At 42.4% G+C, this 25,369-nt stretch overlaps 1 protein-coding gene across 6 annotated transcripts in view; it reads left to right on the forward strand.

Annotated features, from left to right (window-relative positions):
- Nucleotides 1-25,369, forward strand: part of UNC13B (unc-13 homolog B) — a 227,334-nt gene that overhangs the window by 187,221 nt on the left and 14,744 nt on the right. For 5 of the 6 annotated variants that reach the window (XM_076362991.1, XM_076362992.1, XM_076362986.1 and 2 more), the window contains 8 exons: nucleotides 2,546-2,642; nucleotides 3,446-3,589; nucleotides 3,727-3,804; nucleotides 4,801-4,878; nucleotides 12,106-12,194; nucleotides 15,337-15,489; nucleotides 17,416-17,539; nucleotides 24,695-24,751. In XM_076362991.1, coding sequence (XP_076219106.1) covers nucleotides 2,546-2,642; nucleotides 3,446-3,589; nucleotides 3,727-3,804; nucleotides 4,801-4,878; nucleotides 12,106-12,194; nucleotides 15,337-15,489; nucleotides 17,416-17,539; nucleotides 24,695-24,751 — 820 coding nt within the window. The remainder of the gene's footprint in view (nucleotides 1-2,545; nucleotides 2,643-3,445; nucleotides 3,590-3,726; nucleotides 3,805-4,800; nucleotides 4,879-12,105; nucleotides 12,195-15,336; nucleotides 15,490-17,415; nucleotides 17,540-24,694; nucleotides 24,752-25,369) is intronic. The other variant, XM_076362990.1, reaches the window with a different exon arrangement.

The following is a 25,369-nucleotide window of genomic DNA, read 5'->3' on the forward strand; positions in this document are numbered from 1 at the left end:
TACTTCTCAGAGTGAAAATTGTGGCTTTGGCACAAATAAGTAATCCTCCCTGTACATGGACCTATGACATGTGAAGCAGTCAGCAGCTTGCAGCCTGGGAACTGTGAAGGAGGTCTAAGATGTGTAACTGCTTCCTTGTAAACTGCCTGAGTTCTTTTCTAAGGATTGAGCTGTTGCTTCAAAATATGCTATTATAATTAATAACTGTTGTGGTTTAACCCATCAGGCAGCTAAACACCATACAGCCGTTTGCTCACTCCCTCCCCGCAGTGGGATGGGGGAGAGAATCAGGGAAAAAAAAAAAGTAAAATTTGTGGGTTGAGATAAAGACAGTTTAATAGGGCAGAAAAGGAAGGGAAAATAATAATAATATTGATAAAAGAATATACAAAGCAAGTGATGCACAATGCAATTGCTCACTACCCTCCGACCGATGCCCAGCCAGTCCCCAAGCAGCGGCCCCCCCGGCCAGCTTTCCCCAGTTTGTGTACTGAGCATGACGTCACAGGGTATGGAATGTCCCTTTGGCCAGTTTGGGTCAGCTGTCCTGGCTCTGCCCCCTCCCAGCTTCTTGTGCACCTCCAGCCTTCTCAGTCGGTAGAGCATGGGAAGCTGAAAAGTCCTTGGCTGGTGTAAGCACTGCTCAGCGACAACTAAAACGTCGGTGTGTTATCAACATTGTTCTCATCCTAAATCCAAACCACAGCACTGTACCAGCTACCAGGAAGAAAATTAACTCTATCCCAGCCAAAACCAGGACAATAACAAAACGTTGAAAGCTCGAGAAACTTGCAGCAGACTCTGAAATATACTGACTTTTAGGAGCCCGAAGTGCCATTCAAAAGGAATTTTTCCAGGGCACAGGAAGTCCATAAGTCTGTGACAATGTTTCACTGCTGCTGTCTATATTAAACAGGGCTGCATAGACAGGTTGCTGTTGGCATTTAACACTGTTGCTTACAATTTCCAATATTAGCATTGATGTGCTTTATATTTCGAAGTGTAGAGAGTATTTAGGGCAATCTAGTACGCTCTGTCTGTGAATTTGCTCTTGATCTCCCTCTCATGTCTGGCACATGCTTTCATGTTCTTTGCAAACTCAGCCCATAATTAGCACAATCTCTATGAACACAGCTGCCTGTTTAGAGGAGGCTGTACTCTGTGAGGCTCATATAATAATCTTTTGCATGGACTGAAATCACACATGCACACTTTTTTCCCTTATTTGTGAATGTTGTTTAGTAATGTTTGAAATTAAGATTCAGCTGCGGTATGTTGGCACTTGCACACAACAAATCCTAGACAGACACTTAAATAAAGCTGTAAGTGCTATGTTGTTGCCTAAACACTGACAACCACGCCTCCCCCCCCCCCCCCCCCTTTTGCACTATGTGGATATGTCCCACAGAGCAGGGAGCAGAGGGATAACCAGCTGTAAGATCCCATCACTGAAGCCACTTCTTACCTTGCCTATTTGGCCAAGGTGGGGTAGAAGCCTTTTGTTCAGTGCAGGAGGCAGCTCCAGACACCACCTCATGTAAGGCATCTCCCTGAGATACAACAGTGGCTGTTTCAGCAGCTTCTTGGATTCTGCTCTACCATTTAGCTTATTCTCCTAATTGAGGAGAAGAAACAGAGACAAACTTTACTGTCCTGCTTCTAGGACCTGCCTGGTTTGGGGACTTGACCATGCTCCAAGGCTGTTGGTCCAGCACTTAACATGAATTAAGTTTGTGCTTCTTTAAGAGAGAACAATGAAGAGCTACTTACAGGGCTGGCCAGCTTCCTGCAAGCCCTAGCAGATGTGTCGTGCTATCACCAGAAGTTAATCTACTCAAGCATCTTCACAGTGAGATCAGCAGCCCATAGAAATGGGAGGGTGTTCTAGAGAAGACTTGGGGAAAGGGAGAGCAGGATTAAAGTGGAGAAAACTTCTAGCCTTGATTCTTCCTCCTGGCACTCCAGAAATATGTCTGTATCTGCAGATAAAGGGGCTGAAGGGCCCTGGAAAACAGGCACTTCTTTTCCTCCCTTTATACTCATTTGCAGCTCTCATGTGAAAGATGGTAGATCCAAATGGGCAGCAGGACAGTGTGCCGTCACTCTTAGCATGCAGAGATAGTGGTATTGGAGGTCTCCCCTGTCCTGTCTGGCACATGGGTAAAAGGGGAAGAAAAGGCAAAGTGCTCTTAAATGATGCAAAGTTAAAGGTGGTGCTCAAAGGGGAAAAAAGGGGAAGGTATGAAGAAAGAGGAGAGACAGGGGAGAAGGACAAAACTAGCACAGGACCAACGATCTGCAGAGGCTGGGCTGGGCTGTGTTCTGCTTGTCCAGCCCAAGTGATGGTACAGCCCCTGCTCACTGGTAGCTTGTGTACAGGTAGGAGTATTTTTGGGAACTTTGGCTGCACACACAGATAACAGCATTCAGACATCTAACAGTGGCAAGCTTTCACAAGGCTTGCTAGAAGAGCAGCACTGTCTGAGTCTTGTTGAGGTGCCCTGTTTCTTGCTGTAACTTTCTGTCTTTCCTGTCCCTCTTGCAGGTGGTTTGAGCAGTTTGTGATGCAGTGGCTGGATGAAAATGAAGATGTTTCCTTAGAATTCTTGCATGGTGCTCTGGAGAGGGATAAAAAAGATGGGGTATGTAGGTCACTCTAAGTGGAGGACTTGGCGATATATCCTTCAGTGCCCAGAACCAAACACCACCACTGTAAATTCAGATGTCATACAAATGGAGGATGCAGCCCTTTTTGCTTGCTAAACAACTGGGAAACTTGTTTATTTTAGGACTTCTCTCTACAGGTCACAGAGAGCTGTTTAATAGCAAGGTGCATATAATTCATTTATGTCTGTTCTGATCTGCTGATGTTCATCCATCAGCCAGTGGCTTGGTGCTCTCTCATCTCTCTGTTTGTGAGAGGTAATTGAAATATAAGGCACTTTGCACGTACTTAGTCATGCAGTGAGGATGTGACCTTAATCCACTGAAAGAGTAATCTTATTCTTAATTTGCTGAGTATTCCTGATGGAGAGCGTCAGCCTTCCCATTTGTTCAGTGACTGTTCGCACTATAGTCTGTGATGCTAATGTAAGCATTCTCTTTAATATCTAAATTTTAAGAAAATCTAAAAAAAGCTCTTCACTCTTCTCCTTTTCTCATTAACTGACAGGCAAGCCATGCATTTTGTTAAGGGTCTCAGCATCATGCTACGTTTCCTTGGTGCTTATCATGTTGTAGTTGGTGAAGGACAGTAAACTTGCAACCCAACAGAATTGGCTATTTAGCTCTGGGCCTTTTGGAGAGCTTTTCACTAATTCTGAGGAAGAGGCAGGTTTTGGTAAAGTTGTCCTGCCTCCAATACGGCAGATGATGGAGACACCCATGAAACGGGTGTATTTCAGATCTTTCCATTTGAGAATGACTCTTTTTACTTCTGTTTTAGTTCCAGCAAACATCCGAGCATGCTCTGTTCTCTTGCTCAGTGGTGGACGTCTTCACCCAGCTCAATCAGAGCTTTGAGATCATTAAGAAGCTGGAGTGCCCAGACCCTGTCATTGTTGCTCATTATAATAGGAGGTTTGCTAAGGTAATACTTTTAACATCCAGCTGGTAATCTTCCCTTACTGGAATGCAAAACAGTATGATGTTTTTTTCGTTTTATTTCCTGGAGTTCTCCTGCAGTGATAGAGGACAAGTAACAGTGCTCACATCTTGTCTTTGCAGACTATTGGGAAAGTGCTGATGCAGTATGCTGACATCCTCTCCAAGAGCTTCCAGTCCTACTGTTCCAAGGAGAAACTGGTGAGTCCTGCTGAGCTTCTCTTCTGCCCAGGGAATCACATAATTGTCCTGATGAAACCAAGTTTCTCGTGTTGCATCTGACCATGTTGATGGTGTAAATATTTTCAGTGTTGTTTTTATTGTCATTCGTATGCTTTTGCAGATTGAATTCTGGCTTGGCCGTAAAATAAAACTAGGTCCTGAAGATGATCTGCAGGGCTTGGAGGCTGTCAGGTCCACTTGAAATTAACTTCTACTCTGCCTGTCTGGGTTGTGTGTCACTGAGGTGATAAAAAAAAAAAGGGCACAGATTGCTCTGTAGATCTCGTATTTAGCAGCACGCTTGGTTTACTGTTGTCTCCATCTAATTATCTTGCTGTTTAATCCTGAATTCAGTAAAATTCTGTGTATTAAATAAAACAGGGTCTTAAATTTTTGAACCCTGGGTCTGTCCCATGCTGGTTTTGCTATCTCCCACACCTGTACTGGGGATGCAACTGCAGAGGGAAGAGTCTATTGCTCATGCTGCCCTTGACTGTTGCTCTCAGGCTTGGCCTGGCAGGACCCAGTTGTGTCTCTGAATGCAGCTTTGGCTGGCAGTTCCCCTTCTGATTTGGCTTGTACACCATTCACAGTAGTATGTTGCAGCATTAAGAGGCTGAAGGTGACACAGCTTGGACTCTTGCAGGGCATGGCAGGAGCTGCAGAGAGTTGGGCCTTGTCCTGACACTGATTTCTTGTCAGCTCATTCTCTGTGATAAAGCTGAGGAGGAAAATACCACAGCAGAGATCTCCCTGATCTTGGGTTTCTTGGACTGGCCATCCCATTTCAAACTGGAGAAAAAAAATGACTTGTCTTTTTTAGGTTTGAGTGCTAAAATCTGTGCGTGCCCTAGCTCCTATTGGACTCTCAGAACTGGTGGTACTTGGGGAAGGGTGTTGAGGCACAGACTGTACCACTGGTGAAATTGTATTGGCATCCTGAGCTGTAACAGGCACCTGCTTTTGTCCCTTCAGCCCTGCATCCTGATGAATAACATCCAACAGCTGAGGGTGCAGCTAGAGAAGATGTTTGAAGCCATGGGTGGTAAAGAGGTAAGGGTGCTAAGAGACTGAGTATTACTCATTCCTACTACACTGTTACTAGGTTATTTGCATCATACTGGTACTTGCAGACTGCAGTCATAAGGAGAGCCCCGTGACACCTGGCACTATAAGTAGTGTGAGGGGACAGCCATGCCTGAAGACTTTTCAACAAAATTTATCATAAGATGCAGGAGTGAATGTTTCGAGGCACAGAATAGCATGGAGGAGGAAAGAGAAGGATATGTACTGTGCTCATGTGGGCTGGATGTGGGCATGGCTGATGGTTTCACAGCTCTGAAGACAGACAGATAGGTCTGAGAACTGTTGGCATCAAGTCATTTTATGTGGCGTATAAATGTGGGACAGTACCTTTGGCATGAAATGTCCAGTATCTAATGTATTGCAGACATGCAGATAAGAGTTCTGTACTCATGCTTTGTTGGATACTCAGATGTGTCCATGAATATAAATATCTTAGTTTTTGTTCTTTGTTCTGAGATGGCCATTTTTACAGAAATAAGGTTTTCCTCCCCCAGATCACTGTATCTTTTCTGATATAATCTATGTATCTGTTTCTTTTCTCTTCTTTTTTCATTGCTTTTCAAGATTCGGGAAGATGAAGAAAAGGCTGCTGGTGCTGATGTTAGGAAAAAATTATTTTGAAAGTCTAAGTGCATCTTCTTTGCTTGTGTTGTGGTAGAACCTGTGCTATGACCTGTAGGCCAAGAGGAAAGTCAGCTTTGCTGATGGGCAGCTCAGTTTTTGGCTGTATTGCTGTTTCAAATCTTTCTTGTGTTCAGTGGCAGAATTCTATGAAGTGGCAAAAATCTCAACAAATAGATTTACCCCACGAGGCAAGGGAAACTGCTGTCATTCTTTCGCGTGTGATCTCAACAATCCTAATTTCTGAGCCCTACATCAAGAACTAGAATTATATGCTCCCAGCTGTAATAGCAGTGGTAGCTAAATGCTCATTTTTCAGGAAAAAATAAACTTGTGATGAAATGTTTGTGAAGTGGTTTATAAAGTTTTAATCCATGTGCACTTAATTTCCCTTAAGGAATCAATTTGCTACTTTTTTCCATAGCGGTGGCCATTAAGTAGGGTTTCCCTATGTTTCAAATTGAAAATACTACCTGATAGTGTGTTAAATAGGGGGAGAAAAAAAGGGTTTGTTAAGACTGTCCACTACTTTTCCTAGCCTAGACTCTCTGCATTCTGCCCTTTAAAACCTTCCTCAGGAGGTATAGGTAAGATAGAACAGAGGTGATGAATCCACTATTTCCCCTGCACTGTGGAATCAAAAGAAAAAAAAAGGGAGAGGAACCCAAACTGTGAGTAATAAAACACACAGGAAGAAACCAGGCGAACATGCTAGGAAGCTGGTTTTTGGAAGTTATTTTTTTCTTTTCTTTTCAAATGCTGCTTGTCTACTTCATTAGACTGCCACTGATCACCAGAAATAAATTGTGTTGTGTTAGGTGCCTGCATTATTTGCTATCCCCAGGGGTTTCCCTCTTGGTGACTATGTAGTACTTTGCTTCTTGACCTGAAACCTGCCAGGTCCTCTGTTTTGCTAGAGTAAACAAGGTCTTGTCCTAGTTTGAGTAGTCCTTTTTCTGATGTAGATTGAACCTGGCTAGTGAGTAACAACTGGTGAGACAACAGCTTTGAAAATAGAACATGTAGACAAGCATGCCCCTGGAAATGCATCTATGGGTTTTATCCTCTCCTTCAGGAAGGGCAGTTCTTACTTTCTGTGACTGATTTGATTTATATTCATCTATACATCACACAGTAGCTTGCACAAATGTAAGCATTGTTCTGACTTCTCTACCCAAAAAGGAACTACTTCCTTGGGGGAATAAGAAAGTAGCATAGTGGTATGTCCTGGTCATCTTGAACTGTTCACTTTTTTGTGTTCTCAAAGATGTTGAGGTAGGTACCAAATATTCCATTGTTCCTGTGGCAGGTATGTTAGATGTACCATGTGTGAAGCCAAAACTTGGGGATTGGTTTCAGTTACTGTGTACTTGTTGCTTCATCTGCTTCTGATTCACAGATCCATCTCCATCTGCATTTGTAGCACTGCACAACTCTGGAAAGCTTTGAAATACTGCTACTACTTAGTGCTCTTTGCCAGTTCGTCAAAAACACACCCCTATGGAAATCTGTATCATTTAGTCCCTTTTGCAGCAAGGGAAATGAAGGGACAGGGCTCACTCATAGTCACCCTGCAGTGTAATGTCATAACATGGAACAGAAGTGCTTGCCTGGTACTGTTTCTTGAGATGGGATCTTTGATATAATGCCTTCCTTTACTTTTTTTTCCCCAAATGAGGAATGGTACCTTTGCCCCCACTTCTCTTATTCTTTTTCCAACTGTAGTATTCAGAAGGCACAAAACAGGGCAAAAATTGCCCAGCATCTCTGGGTTTAATGTGTTGACATCATGTAGTCTGTGAACGTTACTAGTCAGAAACAATAAGGACAGCAGCAGAGCTTTAGAGAGCTCTGTGTGGAGGGTTTCTCTTGGGTCTGTGCTTGATATCTCAAGGCATATATATACACACACACACACACACACAGAAGGATCTTAAATGATTTTTAGGATTTATAAGTAATACTTTTATTTCCCGTCTGAGCTGTGTTGATCTCATGGGATCAAAACAGCTTCACTGTGGCTCAGTAGCACTCTCAGACATTCCTGAAGCATGTTTTGGAAAGGCAGCATTTATGGAGTGCCAGGTAGCATTAAACGCATAATGAACAGTGGAATCAGGGGGTAAGTCCTGGATAGAAATTGGGTACATGAATACCTTTTGAAACCTTTGATTCCTCTGAATCATCTCCAATACACCCACCGAACAGAGATTGTAATTTAGCTCTGTGCTAAAGTGGGCTATAGAGATTCATTGCTAGTGTTTGCCTGAACTTGACCCCGTTTGCTTAATTATTCAGACATTATCTAATAAAACCTAATGTGACCTGCATTTTCTACCCACTTCTGCAGTTTTCCTGCAGACTTCAGCCTTCTCTGTGCGCTGTCCCTGACACCAGAATAAGCCCTTCCCATTTTGCTTGAGAGAGATGGCTTTCTGCAGTCCATTATTTTGCTTAGCTTTTCATGAGTTACAAACTCATGGCACTGAAATTAAAAGGTGCTGTACTGTATTGCCCACTGCTGAAGCCTAGATGTGCTGTGGAAGCCTAGTTTAAAACATTTATGCACTTTTTTTCTTCTCCAAAGTCAAGCATGCGGGGTGAGTATCAGAGACAAGTGCTGCCTAGGGAACCCAAACAATTGGCTGCTGAGTAGCAGCAGGTTGTCATCATATAATTTTCATGCCTTTCAAGCTAATCTGTACAATTAATGCTTCAGGAAACTCTCCTCTTAATGCTCAGCCAGGGTTAGCCCATGTTTTAAATCCTAAGTTAGCCACCTGAATAACAAATTGCAGGAAAACTTAGAAATGGCCAAGACTTGATAGGAATGTTCTCAAAGGATTTGTGGTATCTACTGATTGCTCCAATTTAGCATCCCATGTGCCATAGCTAAGGCCACCCTAGTATTTGAGAAGCTGGCAGCTGTTTGGATGCAGTGCTCCAGTGTCCTTACTCTTGAATCCTATAGGAAAGTGGGGAGATGCATGAAAATTCAGTGCAAGCAAGTCCCTAAAGGGAGGTTGGATCTGTTGAGCTCCCTGCCTCACAGTCACCTCTGCAGAGGGGAGCTCCCAAGTGCTAGTGGAGGGAGGCAGAACAAAAATCAGCAACTTCAAGCTGAAGCCAGGTGAACTCTATAACTTGCATAAAGCTAAGAAAGGATAGCAGGGCAAAATTCTTTAGCTGCTGATACGTCAGATCAGACTTGATGATTTCACAGGTTCTCAGGCTTTAAGATGTGGATTGATTAACATCTTCAACCTTCTAGAAGACAAGAGCTGTTTCTCCAGCTACAGAGGAGCCTTCTAGTTCTGGTCGCTCGCGTTTCACCAGTGTATGTAGAAACCAAAGAAGGACTAACGACATCTCTTGGAAAACTTGGAAGCCCATCACAGCAAATTCTTAGACTCATGGATTCCATTTCATCCATGAGAGAAGCAGGAGAAGATCAACCTAAATTGAAGTTCATAGCACTATGCTGTAAATGCCACCATTCAGATTAGCAGAGAACTTGAGGTTCCAGCCCTGAATGTGTTTGGATGAGACTTCGAGGCCCGGATTCTCTGAAATGCCAAGTCCCAAATCTATGCAGGAAATTAGCGGGGCCCTGCTTTTTTCCCTGAAATGTAAATATAGGATTACCTCTTCCCTCTTTGCGTGCACCTCAGTTTTCTGTATCATACATTTAGTCTCAAACACAGAACTGTGGCCATGCCAGCCACTATTTCCACTGGAATTGGAACATTGCTCAGAGATAAGAAGCCACCTCGCTGTGGGTACTGTCCCGTGTTTTGCACAGAGAACTTTTCATTAGCTTTCTTCCTCTGAGTCATCTCTGATACACCCACAGAATGGAGATCATAAGCGTGCTGCGCTCCAGCTTCCGATAGAAATGGTCTGAACGTGACATATAGCAGTGACCCAGCTGCCTAATACTGCTTTCTGCTTTACTCTACCAGCCAGATTTATCATGCAGTCCAAGTAGCATTTCCTGCTATCAGTGATAGCTGTTGTGCTTAGAATTCATTGGCTAAGCAGCAACAGCAAAACGTACGCTGTTTCATTTGAGTGCTGTTATCAGTGCTTCACCATATTGGCAAAGAACAGTTTGCAGTTACACCACATGCTACAGGGAGTCTGTAACTGATGTGTAATTTATATATGTGAAACAGTAGTACACACCTACCAGCACCTTCCTAATGGACTTAAATCACACTCAGGTAATTCCTCAAAATTTGTTTTCAAGCCAAAGCATGCCAATGCCTAAGCATTAACAATCAGTAATGTATTAAGTGGCCTCTTCCTTCCATAGTAGCAGTTGCTCAGAAGACAGCAGCCTTTCTAAGATGACAGAGGACTTGGTGGATGCTGAACCAGAATGCTTACCACCAGGGCTTTGCTTCCTGAGGGTAAGGCTGGGCACCTCAAAGTTAAATCTGGGCAGCTGTCTTGCCAGTTGCACCCAGAGAGCAGTGAGCTGATGTTCTGGAGGAGAGCGAGTTCCTCGCCACAGATAATGGAGCTTGTCCCCTTGGCAAAGCATTGCTCCAGCTTGCAGTACAGGGCTGGCAATCAGCCTTTCTTCTGCTCCTGAGAAGATCAGTTTGCAGTCAACAAGTACAATACCAAGGAGAAGCTTAGAGGTAGTTGGTGAGCTCTCCATGTCACCTCACAGTAAAACAACTCATTAATGCATGGTTCATGGACCAGGGCCGTAAGTTGTTGATCCTGACCTCAAACATCCTTTAGATCATGCATCTAGTAGCTTATAAAGAAGAAGTGAGGAATAGGCGTCTTGTGCCAAATTCTTCTGGCTATTTTTTCATCTGGAAAAGCAGTTACTTGAAATGTTTTGATGAATCATGAGCTGGTCCTGCCTCAAATCTACCAGAAATGGCTAAAATCAGAGGACTGTTCAGTGCCATTAATTGTAGGTAGCAAACCAGTCGGCTTGTGACTCGATGCCCCTTTACACAGTAGGAGAAGGGAAGGATTAATGTGGGGGCAAGACAAACCAACAACAACAGATGCTGGTTTTGTTTTGTTACCTACAAGCTTGACTAGAATGACTGCTGATTGGTATGACATTAGCTTCCTTCTGCCTTCATAGAGTGAGGGAGTTGTAAAGGTAATAGGAATACAAATTCACTTTAATAAAGGAAAAATAATCAGAGCTAGCAATGTCTAAAGTTATAAGTCTTAAGTAATCATCATTTGCTTGGGTTTTTTAAAATTATTTTTAAATATCTGATCCAGGAGTTTCATTAGCACAGGTTCAAATGCCTAATAGAGTCAGTTTTCCATGCCAGCTTACAAAAGGAAAATGAACGGATAAGATTCCAAATCCCCTAAGGCTTGGCTTTCTCTGGCAGATGCTGAGGAATATGAAGAGGGCTTCAGCACTGAATATAGAAGTGGGAACTCCTGTCATGTTCAAATCCTCTATAGCTGCATGCGTGGATATACCGTAAAAATCTAACCTGATTTTTAACCACTGTACTGGCATCTGGCTCATTACATTTGTAAATAGATACTCTGCCTTAGAGGTAAGGGCTGAAACTCTGAATGCCAAATGCAAGCATTTCTGGAAGGTTTTTGTTGTACAAGCAGCTTGCCTGCCTGCATACAAAGGCAAATCTGTTTTACAAGTTACTTTTTCAGACCAAATGATCCCAAAGCATTCAACATGTGTTGTTATGTATACACACAGGTAGGTTGCTCAGAAGTGGCTCTTTTGAGACTGGAGGGATGACTACAGCTGGAATACGAGGCACTGTTGAATGTAAAAACGGGTGGCTTTGGGCTGATAATAATGGAGCAAGCACTTTCTTATGGAATGTGCCAAGGTGTCAGCAGTGTCCATGTAGTGCTTGGGGCACTTTTTTTTTGTTTGTTTTGTGAAGTGTCCTCTGAACAGTTGTATACAAAAAGCTATCTGGCTCCTTGTGAGAGTAAAGCTACTTGTGCTCAATACCCATAGCTGAGATTATGCTTTCCAAAAGTGATCAGTGCACAACATGATATTGTGGCCAGATTTTCAAAATAGCTGGGGTCCAGTCTTCTGAGAGCAGTGGCTGGGTCGATCTTCAGTTTGAATACTGACAGCAGGGTGGAAGGTGAAATAGCATCTTTCAAGACCATGCATGGAGAAATGCACAAGTAAATAACATCCAGTCCGAAAAGCCTTGTTTGCTTCTAGACTTAGAGGGGTGAAATGACCCGTGAGCCCAAGGTAACGCACAGTGCTTGATGATTTCTCAGCCTGCTTACTCTGTTGGCCACAGGGAGTTCACATTCACTTTCTTTCTCAACTTTGCAAATATCAGGAAGGGTATCGGAGGGTGTCAGAGCCTGGGGAAACCACTTGCTGCTGTTTAGGCAAGTATCTGTTGATGATTTCACAGCTTCTGTAACAGCAGCAGGCAGTGGAGGAGAGCATCCTAGCTGGCAGAGTCCAGTGATGGTAGTTCACCTGCTTATTAAAAGCAGCCTCAACAGTGAAGAAGAGCGCTGTGAAGGACAGCAGACTGCCCTCTGGGTTCAAGCTAAGTGCTCTTTTTTCATCCACAGTTGGATGCAGAAGCAAGTGACCATCTCAAAGAGCTCCAGGTGAAGCTGAACAATGTTTTGGATGAGCTGAGTGCTGTGTTTGGTAACAGGTGAGTATAACGAGGTCCCTGTCCTTGAAGCATTCCTTTCTTTTGTCTAATCTCATTCAGTCAGGTTAAGAAGAGAAAAGAAACTCATGTCAACTGCATTATATTTTTCTTTTTTGTCACAAATTCATGGTCTTTCAAATACTGAGATCATCTAAAGAAGTGAGAAATGTTTTTAAAGTCTCTCTTTTCTATATTGCTTTGCTCAGAAATGTAACATGGAGATTTCTCAACTGTGTATTTGAATTACATAGAGTGATTTTTTTCTGTAAGTAGTGCTTGTCAGTAACAGAATTGCCTGCTCCTTTATTGCACGGAAAGCAGTTTCCAGCTTAGTGTTTATGAAACAACATTCTTGTTTAAATGTTCTGCTCTAAATGTATGAAACAGCTGACTGATTTCTGATTGTTAAATGAATATTGGAATAAGAAGGAAACAGGTTTAGAATTTGAGACTGACTTGTTCTAATGTTGCAGTGAATGGTGTTTTCTAATGTTTCAAGGGGAGGAGCTCTTTTAACTATTGCCACAGTAATTGATGGCAATTAAGTTTTATTGCAAATCATGTTACCGTTTACCTGAGGATAAAAATGTGCTCGACTTCATAATAATTTTGTAATGAACCATAAAAGACGTCAATTAAGCAAAACCTAAAAATACAGGGTTCCCAACTGATCTTCAAAAACCACTTCTCATGATAAACCCCATTCATTTCATGTTGTGCTTTATAACAAGATTAATGCAGGCATGAACTGTAGTATAGCTGAAACATGGGCAAAGGGAATAAAGCAAATTGTACCAACTTGGCCTCCTACAGTCTGCAGATTTGCAGTACTTACGACCAAAAAATCAACGGTGGGATTTGTCAGTGACTATTTGGATTTCAGCACGCAGAGCTAAGTGGGGAGATAAGTGAGGAGTTCCTGTTGCCAGTAATGGATGCTATAGCAAGAAATGGAGATATTCAAACTGTAACTGAATTGAATCGATAAGGTTCATAATTAGATGGAGGATGAGTGAGAAGTCATAATCATAGTCATAATAATAATAAAAAAGGGGGTGAATTTTGTTATCTGAAACCTGTCTCCATGGTGTCACTGCTACAAGACAATTAGAGTACAATCTTGACATTTGCAAATACGATTTAAAGAGATTATTCAGTATCAGCATACATACCAGGGAGTATTTTAGAGAGATGTGCCAGCAAGAGATTTAGCCAGTCAGATGGCTCAGATGCTTCGCTCATTCCTTAACAGTTAATAGGGAATGAAGAGCAGAGCTGCAGTTTACTGTATAAGCAGGATCTTCTAAAGGATGTAAATGTGGGAGGTAAGACAGATACCCACAATATTCTGTGCAGTCTGTAAACACTTGCTCCTACAACACCGTGCACACCTGATGCTGCAGATCTTAACTTTTATTCATCTATGTGAGGTCATTGCACCTGCTGGGAAAGCAGCACACATCCGGAGAGCCTCACCACCTTCGTGCTGAGAGAGGATTATGTCTGGACACAGAAGCATTTTCTGCTTTAAAGGATATCACAGAGAAAAGGAAACTTAAAAGGGTCTGTACTTCATGCAAGGCTAGCTGCTGTTTTGTTCTTGGAGGCTGTAGGAGTGAAGGAGGGAATTCCTGCAGGAATTAGGGAGCAGAGGGCCCTGTCTGACAGGGTAGGTGAGGTTGTCTTTTAACTTGCTGCTGCCAAGGGCTCCTGTTAAGCTGTACATCTACACGAGCTTCACGTTCAGGTGAGCCTGTTGCCGCAGTAACTGATTTATCTTTTTTCATAATTGGGGACAATGTTGCCTTGTATTAGTTTTTATCTTTAAAGGGATTCTGTTATTTTTCATCCCCTGGCTGGGGATTTACAGCATCTTGAAGCAGGGTCCTACAACTGATGCAGTATTTGGGAGAACTGTGGGGTGAGATTAGCCTGTAACAGAACAGGGACTGTCAGCAGTACAGGAAATCCTTGGTACTGTTTTATTTTATTTGATGTGACTTACGTCTCTGGTTAAGCTGTCATTGTAGCCATAACTGGCTGCTGCAAGCCACTCTCCTAGAAATGGGGAAAGTGGAAGTGGAGGCTGCATGGAGAAAGAGCTCTGGAATTGCTCCAGTGAGAGGCAGGTTAGAAGTGAGCCAGAGGGACCATGAGGCTGGAGGTGGCAGTGCAGGAGAGGAAAGAAGTGATGGGGTGGAGAAGGAAGGTGAGAGCCACAGGGCAGAGGGGTTGTGTGCTAGCACCCAACTCAGATGTCCTAGGTGGCTCACACAGCAGAAGTTCAGGCCACTTATGCTGACTTCCAAACCTGTGTTCCTGCTCTTAAATCTTTACCCTAGCTCCTAGCAGTGACTTCTCTTCCTGGTTTCAAACCTCTGTGCTGTTAGTGGATAGCTAAATGTCACTTGTAATGCCTGTTGTTAGTAACTGTTCTTTTAAATGTCAGAGCATTTTCCTTTATTCGCTGAATTGATATGTTGACAGCTCTGCTGATCTATTAATTATTTTTAACCATTGTATTATTTCATTTGGAACCTCCTCTTAGCAGTAAAAGATGGAAAAATAACTGTGCTTTAATGGCTTGCATGTCACTTCATTACAGTGACACTGCTCATTTCACAGCTGAGCCCCACATCCCATTTTGACACTTTGATACAGCATGGACTGTATGGCAGTGGACTGTTTTCAGTCGGTGCCTGCTTTCAGGCTGTGTTATTTTAAAGACAGCCTATGATGGGTCATAACCGAATTACTGCCGATGGCCTCCTGGGTGTTCAGAGTTGTGCGTGCATTGTGCCGTTGCTCCATGCTCTATCCCAGTCTCTGTGGTGTAGCACCCTGTGTAGAAAGCAAAGACACAGCAGGGTGCTTTGAGCTAAGAATAACAGTGTTTCTTGAAATCAGGAAAGGATCATTTGTTTTTGCAAGATGAATGAACAGACTCCTCTCAAGTGTGATTGTGTCTTGTGTTCAGAGGTGGTAGGCTGTCTGTGTACGGTGTGCATAAAGGACTGGGTAGCATGCCTGTTAGTAGCAAATACAGTAAGGAAATGAGCAGCAAACCTCATGGAGGAAGAGTGTGTAATTGAGTGCATGTTTATGGACTTGCAGTATTTTTGCCTCTCTCCTATCTCTTCAGCTTTCAGACTCGTATTGATGAGTGTGTCAAGCAAATGTCTGATATCCTCTGTCAAGTGAAAGGGACGGGAAATGTTGCTGCTAATGCCAGAAACACAGTTGCACAAGACGCAGATAATGTCCTGAGGCCATTGATGGATTTCCTGGATGGAAAGTAAGCGAGTGTTCAAATATGTTACACGTACAGTGCATCGGATTGGGAACAGGATGGGGGAAGGAAAAATAGCTCCATGTTCTTGGATTGTTCTTGAGATGTCGGGCCTCCAAATTCTCAGGAAGAATTAATAGCTTTCCTTCCCATACCTGCCTCTCATTCAAGCCATGGATCACCTCTTCAGCCTTCATTCAGTGCCAGAGCGCACCCTCAGTTCTTCTTTCTCCCTCTGGCAATTATAGCAATCAGCAAAACACACTGCTGATCAGGTAGTGGGAAAGACTGAAATTCTAAATTTACTAGCTACGGGTTTTTTCCTATACAAATTGTACTGTAGCCAATTAGCAAACGTATTGCAAACCATACTTACATACTTGATACATACACTACTCAGTATCCCAGTCATGTTAAGCGTCTGTGTTGTAGTCATACCTGGTGCTGTTCTGACTAGAAAATAAGCTTCTGAACTATGTGATGTACGTAAGCTTGATCCATTGCTTTAATTAACTGTTGCCATTAAAGCCATGCAGCATGATTCAGCTGTACAGGGACTTTTTGTGGCTAACTGCACATAATTCTCATCAGCTAAGCCTTGATCTACAAAGAGAAATAGTTTTTAATCATTGAAGTTAAACTTCTTGCTGATGCATATCAGTTCTTCGTTTTGAAAGGGGTGGCCAGCAATTTTCATAATAAATGCTGCAAGAGATGTGAAGCTTTACAAATTTAAAATATAATTTATTTTGTTGTTCTTTGTATTGATTGTCCCATCTTTCTTTTGGGTCACCATGTAGTACATGACTCTGCAGCAATCATTACACGTAGGAGCCCTCTTGTTTGAGCATTTTCCATGCATGCCTTCATGAATCCTGAGAATCCACCTTCCTTTGTATCGCTGGGAACTTGGTATGCTATGGGCCTTTCGTCCAGCTGCAGAGCAAGTAATTTTGATTATGATAATCCGAGCCTGGATTATTTTCTTTCCTCCTTTACAGGAGAGTCTTTTTCGATGCTTCCTGCATCCTACCCACATCAGTCTTGTCCCTGTTCAGTTTTGTTCAACACTGTCTAACCAGCTGTGGGAAGAAGGGAAATCTGGGAGAAGATGTTACACAATGTAGAAGAGTCAGCTATCGCCTGTGCACTGCTACTGGCTGCAGAGTTCCTGTTTTGTAGCTCTCCCAGTGTGATCAGTAAACGCCGAAGTCCAACAATCATTTCGAAGAAGAATCTAATATTTCTTGGTCTTTTTGATAGCCTGTATGATAATAAAGGAGGAATAAATAGGGAAGTAAAGCAGAACTTCTTTATGTAAAAGGGAATAAACACATGGCAGGTGATTGGTGGTGAATGCAATTGCAACAAAATACAGAGGAGTCCAAGAAATGCTTTGAGGTGGTTATAGAGGTGGAAGATTTAGGGACTTCAGCAGCTATCAGAAGCTGTGCAGGAACTTCTGCATAACAGTCTGGGAAGTATCAATTTAGGTATTCAAGAAAAATCATTCTAATAACCCCTTGAAGTTTAAAACCTGTTGTTCTATATTTGTTTGTAATTTTTTCCTATATACTCTGTAAAACTGATACATCAGGAAGTGTCTTCTTAAAGGGAACCAGTTCAATGGTACCTGCTCTTATTTGGACTATTCCCAACCACCATAACTTAGTGATACCTTCTGTAATCCCCAGGTCAATAAATAGAAATGATTGAGATCAGAAATGTCAATAATGTATTTTGGCCAAACGTCTTTAGTGCTAGAACTCCAAGGGTGAAGACAGGCTGTACATTATGAAAAGGGAAGATTTTTACCCTTAAAGCAATCGTTATGACAACCTGTTTTGGATGGGGCACTGATTCTTCCATACACATCTCCTTTTTCCTTGCAAATTGTGTTCTTTGAACTTACTTCTTGCTCTCTCCCTGCAGCCTGACGCTGTTTGCTACTGTGTGTGAAAAGACAGTGTTGAAACGGGTGCTGAAAGAGCTCTGGAGGGTGGTAATGAATACCATGGAGAAGCTGATTGTTCTGCCTCCTCTTACAGACCATACGGTAAAGCATTTTCTCCTTCCTGACTCATAGCAGAAAGTATTGCTATTGCCTGTGTAACTCATCTCCTTGCCCTAATGAGTCATCTGTCCAGGTAAGTTTGTCTGCATGTAGCCTGCTTGAGGATGGAAAAATATGTCTGTAACCTAGTAAAGTAAGAGAGCAGCTCTATTTATTGGTAGGGTTGCAAGATACAGAGCACACTCTATATGAAAAACAATTCAATATCCATTATCCAAAAGGAGCTGCCATCAAGTACATCAAATTGCACTGATCAGGTATTTGCAGTCCTTTAAAGCAAGCTGTATATATGGGATTATTGGGCAGTTAGTGTTGTCTTCATGGCATTAGATCAACACCTGTAAACACTTTTGCCTAATTATTGTCATCTATTAGTCAGGTGTCTCTCTGTATAGATGTGGTTAATTTGGGCTTGCTTTTTAATGACACCACACCCCATTTTACCCCCTAGAAGGCTTTAACATCAGTATGGGCTGGCATAATTTCTGTGTCTCTGATTTTGAGGAGTTGGAAGCATGTCCAGACAGTTTGTCTTCAAAGGCAGTCTTTTATATAATTGTTCAGCTGTGTGGACGTGCTGGATGAATGTGTGTCATGAATGTAGTGATATTTTTAACAATGGAAGATTAACCTCTTCCCCAATTTTGAGAAACCACAGAAACTGATTAAATGTCAGTCACGCATGCCCAGCTGCTCTGGGGGTGACACTCAGTTGGAGGCAGTGTGAGGTTTGGGCTATAACCTCATTATTTGGAGATGATCCAGAACTTCTTTTCATCTCTGTCTTGGAGTAAACTTGCGGTCTGTGGCTAATTTATGCCGATTTATTTTTTTCCCAGTAGTGGGTAGAACAATAGTGGTTTTCACTATTCAGCAGTTGCCTACATATTTTGAGTGGACTTCCTGGGTTGCACTGTCTAGAGAAGTGATGCAAACCTGCATCTTGCACTAGGTGTTTCTTGCTCTGAGAAGGAAGGCCTTTGCCTCTGGCCTTGATGATGACAACTTTAAACAAAAGTGCTGAGACGCAGTGTGCTGTCACACCTACTAAGCATAAAATTGGCATGAGCTAAAAACTGCTTGCTCTGAGCTTGCATTTGGAGTAATCATTTCTGCTTGCCTTTTTAATTTATAAAGGAGAAGAAACCCATCTAAACTTAAGAGGATGAAATTTCTTTCCCTCTGTTGAATTGCTTCAAAAAGGAGTCTTTGGGGACAGGTGCTAAAATCGTCATGTAAGAGCAGCATTAACATGGCCCCTTCAGAATGGAAGCAGTGAAATCAAGGGTGTTGGAGAGAACCAGGGAGGACCTGCTTGAGCTTTATACTTGCTAATTTTGAATTTTAAAGGCGGAGTAGGAGAGTGATTCAGTGCTTGTATCACGAAGAAGGCAAGAACTGTGACCAGCCAATTCTTCCAACCTGCGGGATCTTACTATAAGCCACTTCAAGTTTTCTTTACAAAGAGTTTCTTGTTGCCATCACTTCAGTTTCAAATTGAGACGCTCTTTTTGTGTAATGAAGCACATCCTCAGTTTTCTGAGGTAATGCAAAATGTTCATAGCTGGATTTTTAGCTGTCTAATCAATTGTATCATAGTCAGGAGGCTGAACTAGTCCAAACTGGAAAAGAGTCACTGTTTCAGAAAAGCAGTTGTGAACAATGCAATGATTAAAATGCCCTTGTCTGCAGTCCTTGAGCAGGGAACCTGTGACGAGGCTAGGTGGGCTACAGGGGCAAAGAGCTGCTTCCACTGTGCCCTGGGACATAGCGATTTATTCTGTCACCACCAGATTTTCATCATCAAGGCTGGCAGTGCGAGGCAAGGCAAAACTCAAGATTGGTAGTGTGGGCAGAAGCAGTACTTTCTCTTTGCTATTCTGCTTCTCTGCCATGCACCTCTTATCTAATTTTGCTTTCTCTTAAAAAAAAGAGCATCAGACTGAGAAATAGCTCCAGGCACTGTAACTCTGTCTTCCCTGCCCTCAGCAATAGAAAGCCCTAGAGCTGTTTCTTCATGTTTGAAGGACCACTGGATGAGGGTTTCCCTCTTAAAACTCCTCTGCAGCCCTTAAGAAATAGGGGATATTCATGGTAGAAAAGAGTCCCTTTTATGGAATATTGTCTCTCCTTTCTGTAAAATTGCTAGAGGTACAGAAGTGTTTTTGATGGTGGTCATAGAAAGCATACTCGGGTAGAAGGTTCTCGACATGCTGCAGTGGGTCTCACTTGTCACTTGCGTGACTCTGTCACTGCACAATGCTTTAATGCCCATTACTCTCCAGACCGATTTATTCCACTTAAATTAGCTCAGCCTGTATTACACAAGGAAGAAAATCTGAGCTCTGCTTTTCCATTCTCTGCTGCTTCTGGAAGATTTTGTGTAGGGTGGGGCTCAGGTGACAAAGCAGGCAGCTACTGCCCGTGAAGGCTGCAGTGGGGTCAGGGCAGTTTTACAGCCTCCCACTCTGATGACCTGAGCTGCCAGTGCCTTAATGACTTTCAGACGACTGGCTTCTACCTCTCTGAGCATTGACTGCCCATGGGTTGTGAGATTAGTAGCAACATGATCTCCTGTAACTCACTGAGCAGTTCACACCTCACTAGTTTTAAGTAAAGATCAGCGTTTAATTAAATACTCTGTCTTGGATGAGTGGATATGCAAACACAGCTCTCTGGGAATCCTTATTTTGGGGTTCAGTGCACAAGTCCTGGGGATATTAACGGATTAGTTATACATTTCTTTCTCCCTTGCTGCTTAGGACAAAACTATAGCATGCCATCAGTGACTAGTCAGGTCAATGAAGAGTTGCTTCATTTACACACAGATGATTCCTCTGGAGCCTCTCCTTTATTTCACATGGTGTGATGCAGCCATTCACGTGAGGCTCCATTTGTACTTGCTCCTCCTGTGCTTTTTTCTACTCATCAGACTTCTCTTCACTAAATGGCAATGTGGTCCAGGATAAGAACAAAATTTTCTTTAATCTGCGGACAGAATTTGCACGTGACTTCCAAACTGGCTGTTCTTCAGGCTCATCTGAAAGCAGCACCGCTCCAGAGCTATTCTGTGGTGGAGGAGAGTTTGGCTTTAAGAGGTTTTCTGAAACCTTTCTTAACTTGTGTTAGTTTAAATGAATCCTGTCCCTTGTGCTAGCTAGGAGCAACAAAGTCCAAGGCTGCTTCTGTGATGAGGAGAAAAAGCTTTCTTAGCCTTGAATGAAATGATGGTCTGTGAACTGCACATGTGCCCAGATCTCTGTACCGACAGGTAATTATTTTCCCTTTTTCATCCCCACTTTTAAGCCTATTTTCTCAATGTTTAATACACCACAACAGCTAAAAAAGTCTTAATTTTTAATGGGTGGTAGCAAACATTGCCTGATGATAAAGTTTTTTAAATGAACTTAAATGCTGCTAGTAAGTGATCAGATCTCATTGTTGTTGAATGTAGGAATTAAAAAAATCTGGGAAAAGAATGTACAATACCAGAGGAAACTTCCTTGCACTGGTATGTCTCAGAAATAGAAACCTGAGTAATAATATGTTTTCCAAAAAAGGACTGGAATTCAAAAGACTTGCAGTAGGCTTTTGTTTCCTAACTCTGTCAACTGAGCAGTAGGACGGTTAAGCTGTGAGAGTTTGAGCCTCTTGGAATATAAATCAGTGCAGTTCTGTTGGCTTCTAGCAATTAGACTTGAGTCAGCTGATGATCCTTCTCTGAATGCTTTCACTGAGGGGAAAAAAACAGTCAGACCATTAACAAGGAATATAAAATCTTTGTGTTGTGGACTATAGATGTCTTTCATGTTTCCAAAAAGCTTAGGAAGGTAAAACTAATTTCATGGGAAGAACCCGGAAAACCGGCACTAAGGTCTGTCCCCTTTCCAGCTACGTTTGCCACAGAGCAAGGCAGAAACAATTCATAATAAGGACTTAATTTTTCCTCATCTTCCATCCTTGATGTTTTAATCAATTCCATTGTGGGCAGCTTTTCTCAAAACTACCTGATATTTAAGTTTAGTTGTTTTCATTCCCTAGAGGTGCGCCTGGAATAAGTGCTGTCTGTAGAGCTTTGTGATATGTTTCCCATTAATAAATAACTTTTTTGAGGAGGTACAGCATGTGTTCACAAGAATGCCATTTGGCAGAGGAAGGAGCTGTCCAGATTTTCATTAGATGTTACCAGCATTGATGACAAACTCAATGTAACAGTAAAATAACTTCTCCTTGCAGACACATTGACAGAGATTGGCGCTGACTGATGAGGATTTTCTTATCAGGCAAGAACTGAGGAGTAGTTATCCGAACAGCTTTGTTCCTTGAAGCGTATCAAGTCACTGGGTATTGCTCAGTGTTACCAACCTGCCCTCCTTAGAAGCCTGCAGCAGGGAGACTATGTGCCTAGGCTAGTTAATGCAGTTGTTCAAATTTATATTAAAAAAAAAAAGTGTCCAATGAAGGTTGAAAATACCGGATCAAGAAATGTTAACATTAGTGTGTTTTGAGACTGCTCGCTTAACTTTTTCAGAATTCAGGTTATAAAAATGTTAATATTTTTTTTCTGCTTGGTCAACAGGCATGAAAACCTTAAGTTTTAAGACCCATAAGTCAAACAAACTTCGTGACCGATCATACAGAACAGTGGGCGCATCTGTTGGGTACCAGAGCGCTGGCTGAAGCCGTGTCCCTTGGTGGATTACTTGGTGTGGCCCACAGTGAAATCTCTGTGTTGCTCCTGGTGTGCAGTCATGTTCAACCTCGCTTGCTGGAAATAGAGAGAATTTTGTACTCTTTCCGTTTAGGGAGTTGTACTGTAACACTGCACATTAGATACTGGCAGCAAGTGAAGCTCCCAAGCTCAACAAGGTGTTGTCCTTGCCTGCACTTTTTTCCCCACCAAGAGTTGTGAATTTAATCAATTATCAAGAGCTTCTGTTTAGCTACGAAGTCAATAAAGTTCATTCCGTATTGATTTGTATTCAACAAACGTAAAGGCTGAGGAACAGTGAGTGTTGGGTGATGGTTACGGATAGAGCAAATCAAGAGGTTGTCTGTGATCTCAGGTCACAGAGTCTTTCAGCTTGAAGACATTTCTGAAGCTGGCAAAACTAAAGAAAAAGTATCTCATCTAAAAATTCACTTCGGGACTGCTGTTTTAATGGGAAGAGGGTGTCCAGTGACCCTAGAGCAGGTCTCAGTCTTTTCAGTGCTACAGCTGTAAACTGTTTGCCTGCTTTCCTTCTGTAAAAGGGTACCTGCTACCTCTAGCAACAAGTATAAAGGCACTTTTTTGCTGAGGGAAACCCATCAGTGGGGCTGATGTTAACTTTAATCCTAGGAAAAAAAGCAGTTTCAGCAATGATCTCTGCAGAAGAGCCTAGTTCCCAGAGTCTCCTCTGCAAATGCATGTATGGGGTAGTTCCTGCTCCACAGAGTACTGACTTAAAACGCAACAAATAAATACCAAAGAAGGCAGTGAAGAAAAGAAGCTGAGTGGCACAGGCAGGGGCAAAGGGCAATATAATAATTCTGGTTTTACATCTTGCTTCATTACAGTTTGAGGGATTTCGAGGTGGGGAGTGGTCATGGCAGTTGTAGTTCAGTGGGAGGGGAAAGACTGTTGAGATGAGAAAGGATAGTAAAGGAGGGGGAATGAGGGCTGTGGAAATGAGAACTGGAGACCTCTGGGCAAACGTGGTCCTCATGGAGCCAGCAGTCTCCAAATAAGATGAGCTTCATCTTCTCCCAACTGTTTTCCTGAGCAAAAAGACCCTACTGTAAAGTGCCAACCACCAGTGTCTGTACCTGGAAGCTTATTTCAGGCATTCAGCTGGGACATCCCCCAGGTACTTCTCAACTGATAGATACCTATGGTGATGTTTACAAGTACTTTTAACGCTATCCTCTAATGACCGATTACAAGTGAGGAGAGCCGAAGATCATCTTTGAGAGGGCAGCTTTCCTGACATACCTAAGGCATTCCTGAGAGAGATAATAGAGGGGAGGTTTAGTTAGGGAAGAGGGGTCACCCATAGCTTTGGCTTGGTCCTGAAGCCCAAATCTGGCTAGCCTAAGAGGGCTGAAGTGGAAGGCAAAGTTTCATGATATGATAGATGCATAATTCATAGCCAGAATTACAGTAGGCTGGGGTTTTATTCCAAGTCAAGTAATAGGCAGTTGTGACTTTTTTAAAGAAAAAGGCAAGATTAGATGAATGAAAAGGAGCAAAGTGGGAGAAAATAAATTCCAGCACACCCCATAAAGCATCTCTGGGAGAAGAGGCTGGAGAATTGTGTTGTTTGCTTTTGGCTTTCTCATTAAATTTTGGACTTAACTCCCCAGGCAAAAGGAATATTACACAACAGAGAAATGCTGTGGTGCGGAAAAGGAAAAATATCTTTCTTATAACCATTGCAGGGAAAGTATGTAAAAATCCATTATACTAGAGTGTAAGTGACTTGAAGCAAGATTTTCCATCATTGGGATTTATATTCCCTTTTTGTTTCTTCATTGGTCATACAGCATCAGTAACCCACAGTGGGGGAAGAAGAGCCATTACCAAGCTTTTGACATGTAAAGGTGATGCTGTAGTATTCACTGGACTTTGCCACTCTCTCACACAAAAACTGCTCAGATCCAGTTTTGGTTTTGATCTGATGTATTCTTACCCTCACCCTATTGCTTGGGCTCTACTTCTATAGCGAGATTGTCATCAGTTGCGTGACCTTTTGCTTTGGCTGGTCTTATGCCATCTTCATGTGTATTTAGACTTGACTTGAAATCTAGAGGAGCACTTGCAGACGAAGCCAGCGCACTGCCTTCATACCCAGCCTGTGCCATCCATTTGAAGGCACATCCTGTTTAAACGGGTGGCCGCTGTAAGCAAGAGTGAACCAGTTAGCAGAATATTGTGCTCCGAAATAGCTCTTGATGTGGTATCCACGGAAATGCCAGGTTTTATACTAGGTAATAAACTGGCAAGGAGTCAACTTGTTGTGACTGGCCTTGGGGTGGTTATGTAAAGTTCTGTCTGTGAACTGACTTGACTTGCTCAGAGGAAAAACATGCAAAGCCTGTTTATAATCTTTTTTCCCCCCCCCCCTTCCTTTCTTTTCTAACTTCTTGCAATCATAGGGCACACAGTTGATTTTCAGTGCTGCTAAGGAACTGGGACACTTATCAAAGTTGAAGGTATTGTTCTGTGTGGCTTGTGTTAATGTTCGTGTGTGTAAGCATGGAAGTGTAGTAGCACATAGCATGTCTTGTGCTTCCAGTGGTTTGTGACTGAACGCACTTGTAGAGAAATGCTTTTAAATGCATTAAATGTGCTTTTAAATGCATTTTGCTAACATTAGTATTGTGTTTAACTGTTAAATTTTATTGTGGGTTTAATCATCAAAGTAGTTTCTCTCTTCTGTAGATACAGTGATCAGTTTGGTGTATCAATTTAAAATGAAAAAAGTAGAGTTCTCAATATCTGGCCAGTTCCTCTGTATCCCCATGTATAAAAGGGGGTCCCTTATGTGATCCTAATAATGAGATATCGGTTGGAAAGACAATTGCGCTAGCTATTGATGCATTCTATGAACTGTTACAAAAATAACTGTTGCTTATGGAAGAGAACCTGTGTCTGTAAATTCCTTCTGCGTGGGTTCTCTTTACAGGCAAGCTGGCATTTATCATGAAGGCTATGTTGATGTGTTTTGACAGTGCATGACATGACAGTGCATGACATGAACATTACTAAGTGCACACCACCTCATCATAAGCCAATCAAGCATTAATTCACTGTTCACGACAGGAATGGTA

This window comes from Aptenodytes patagonicus, chromosome Z, assembly GCF_965638725.1.
Source record: "Aptenodytes patagonicus chromosome Z, bAptPat1.pri.cur, whole genome shotgun sequence".
NCBI lineage: Eukaryota > Metazoa > Chordata > Aves > Sphenisciformes > Spheniscidae > Aptenodytes > Aptenodytes patagonicus.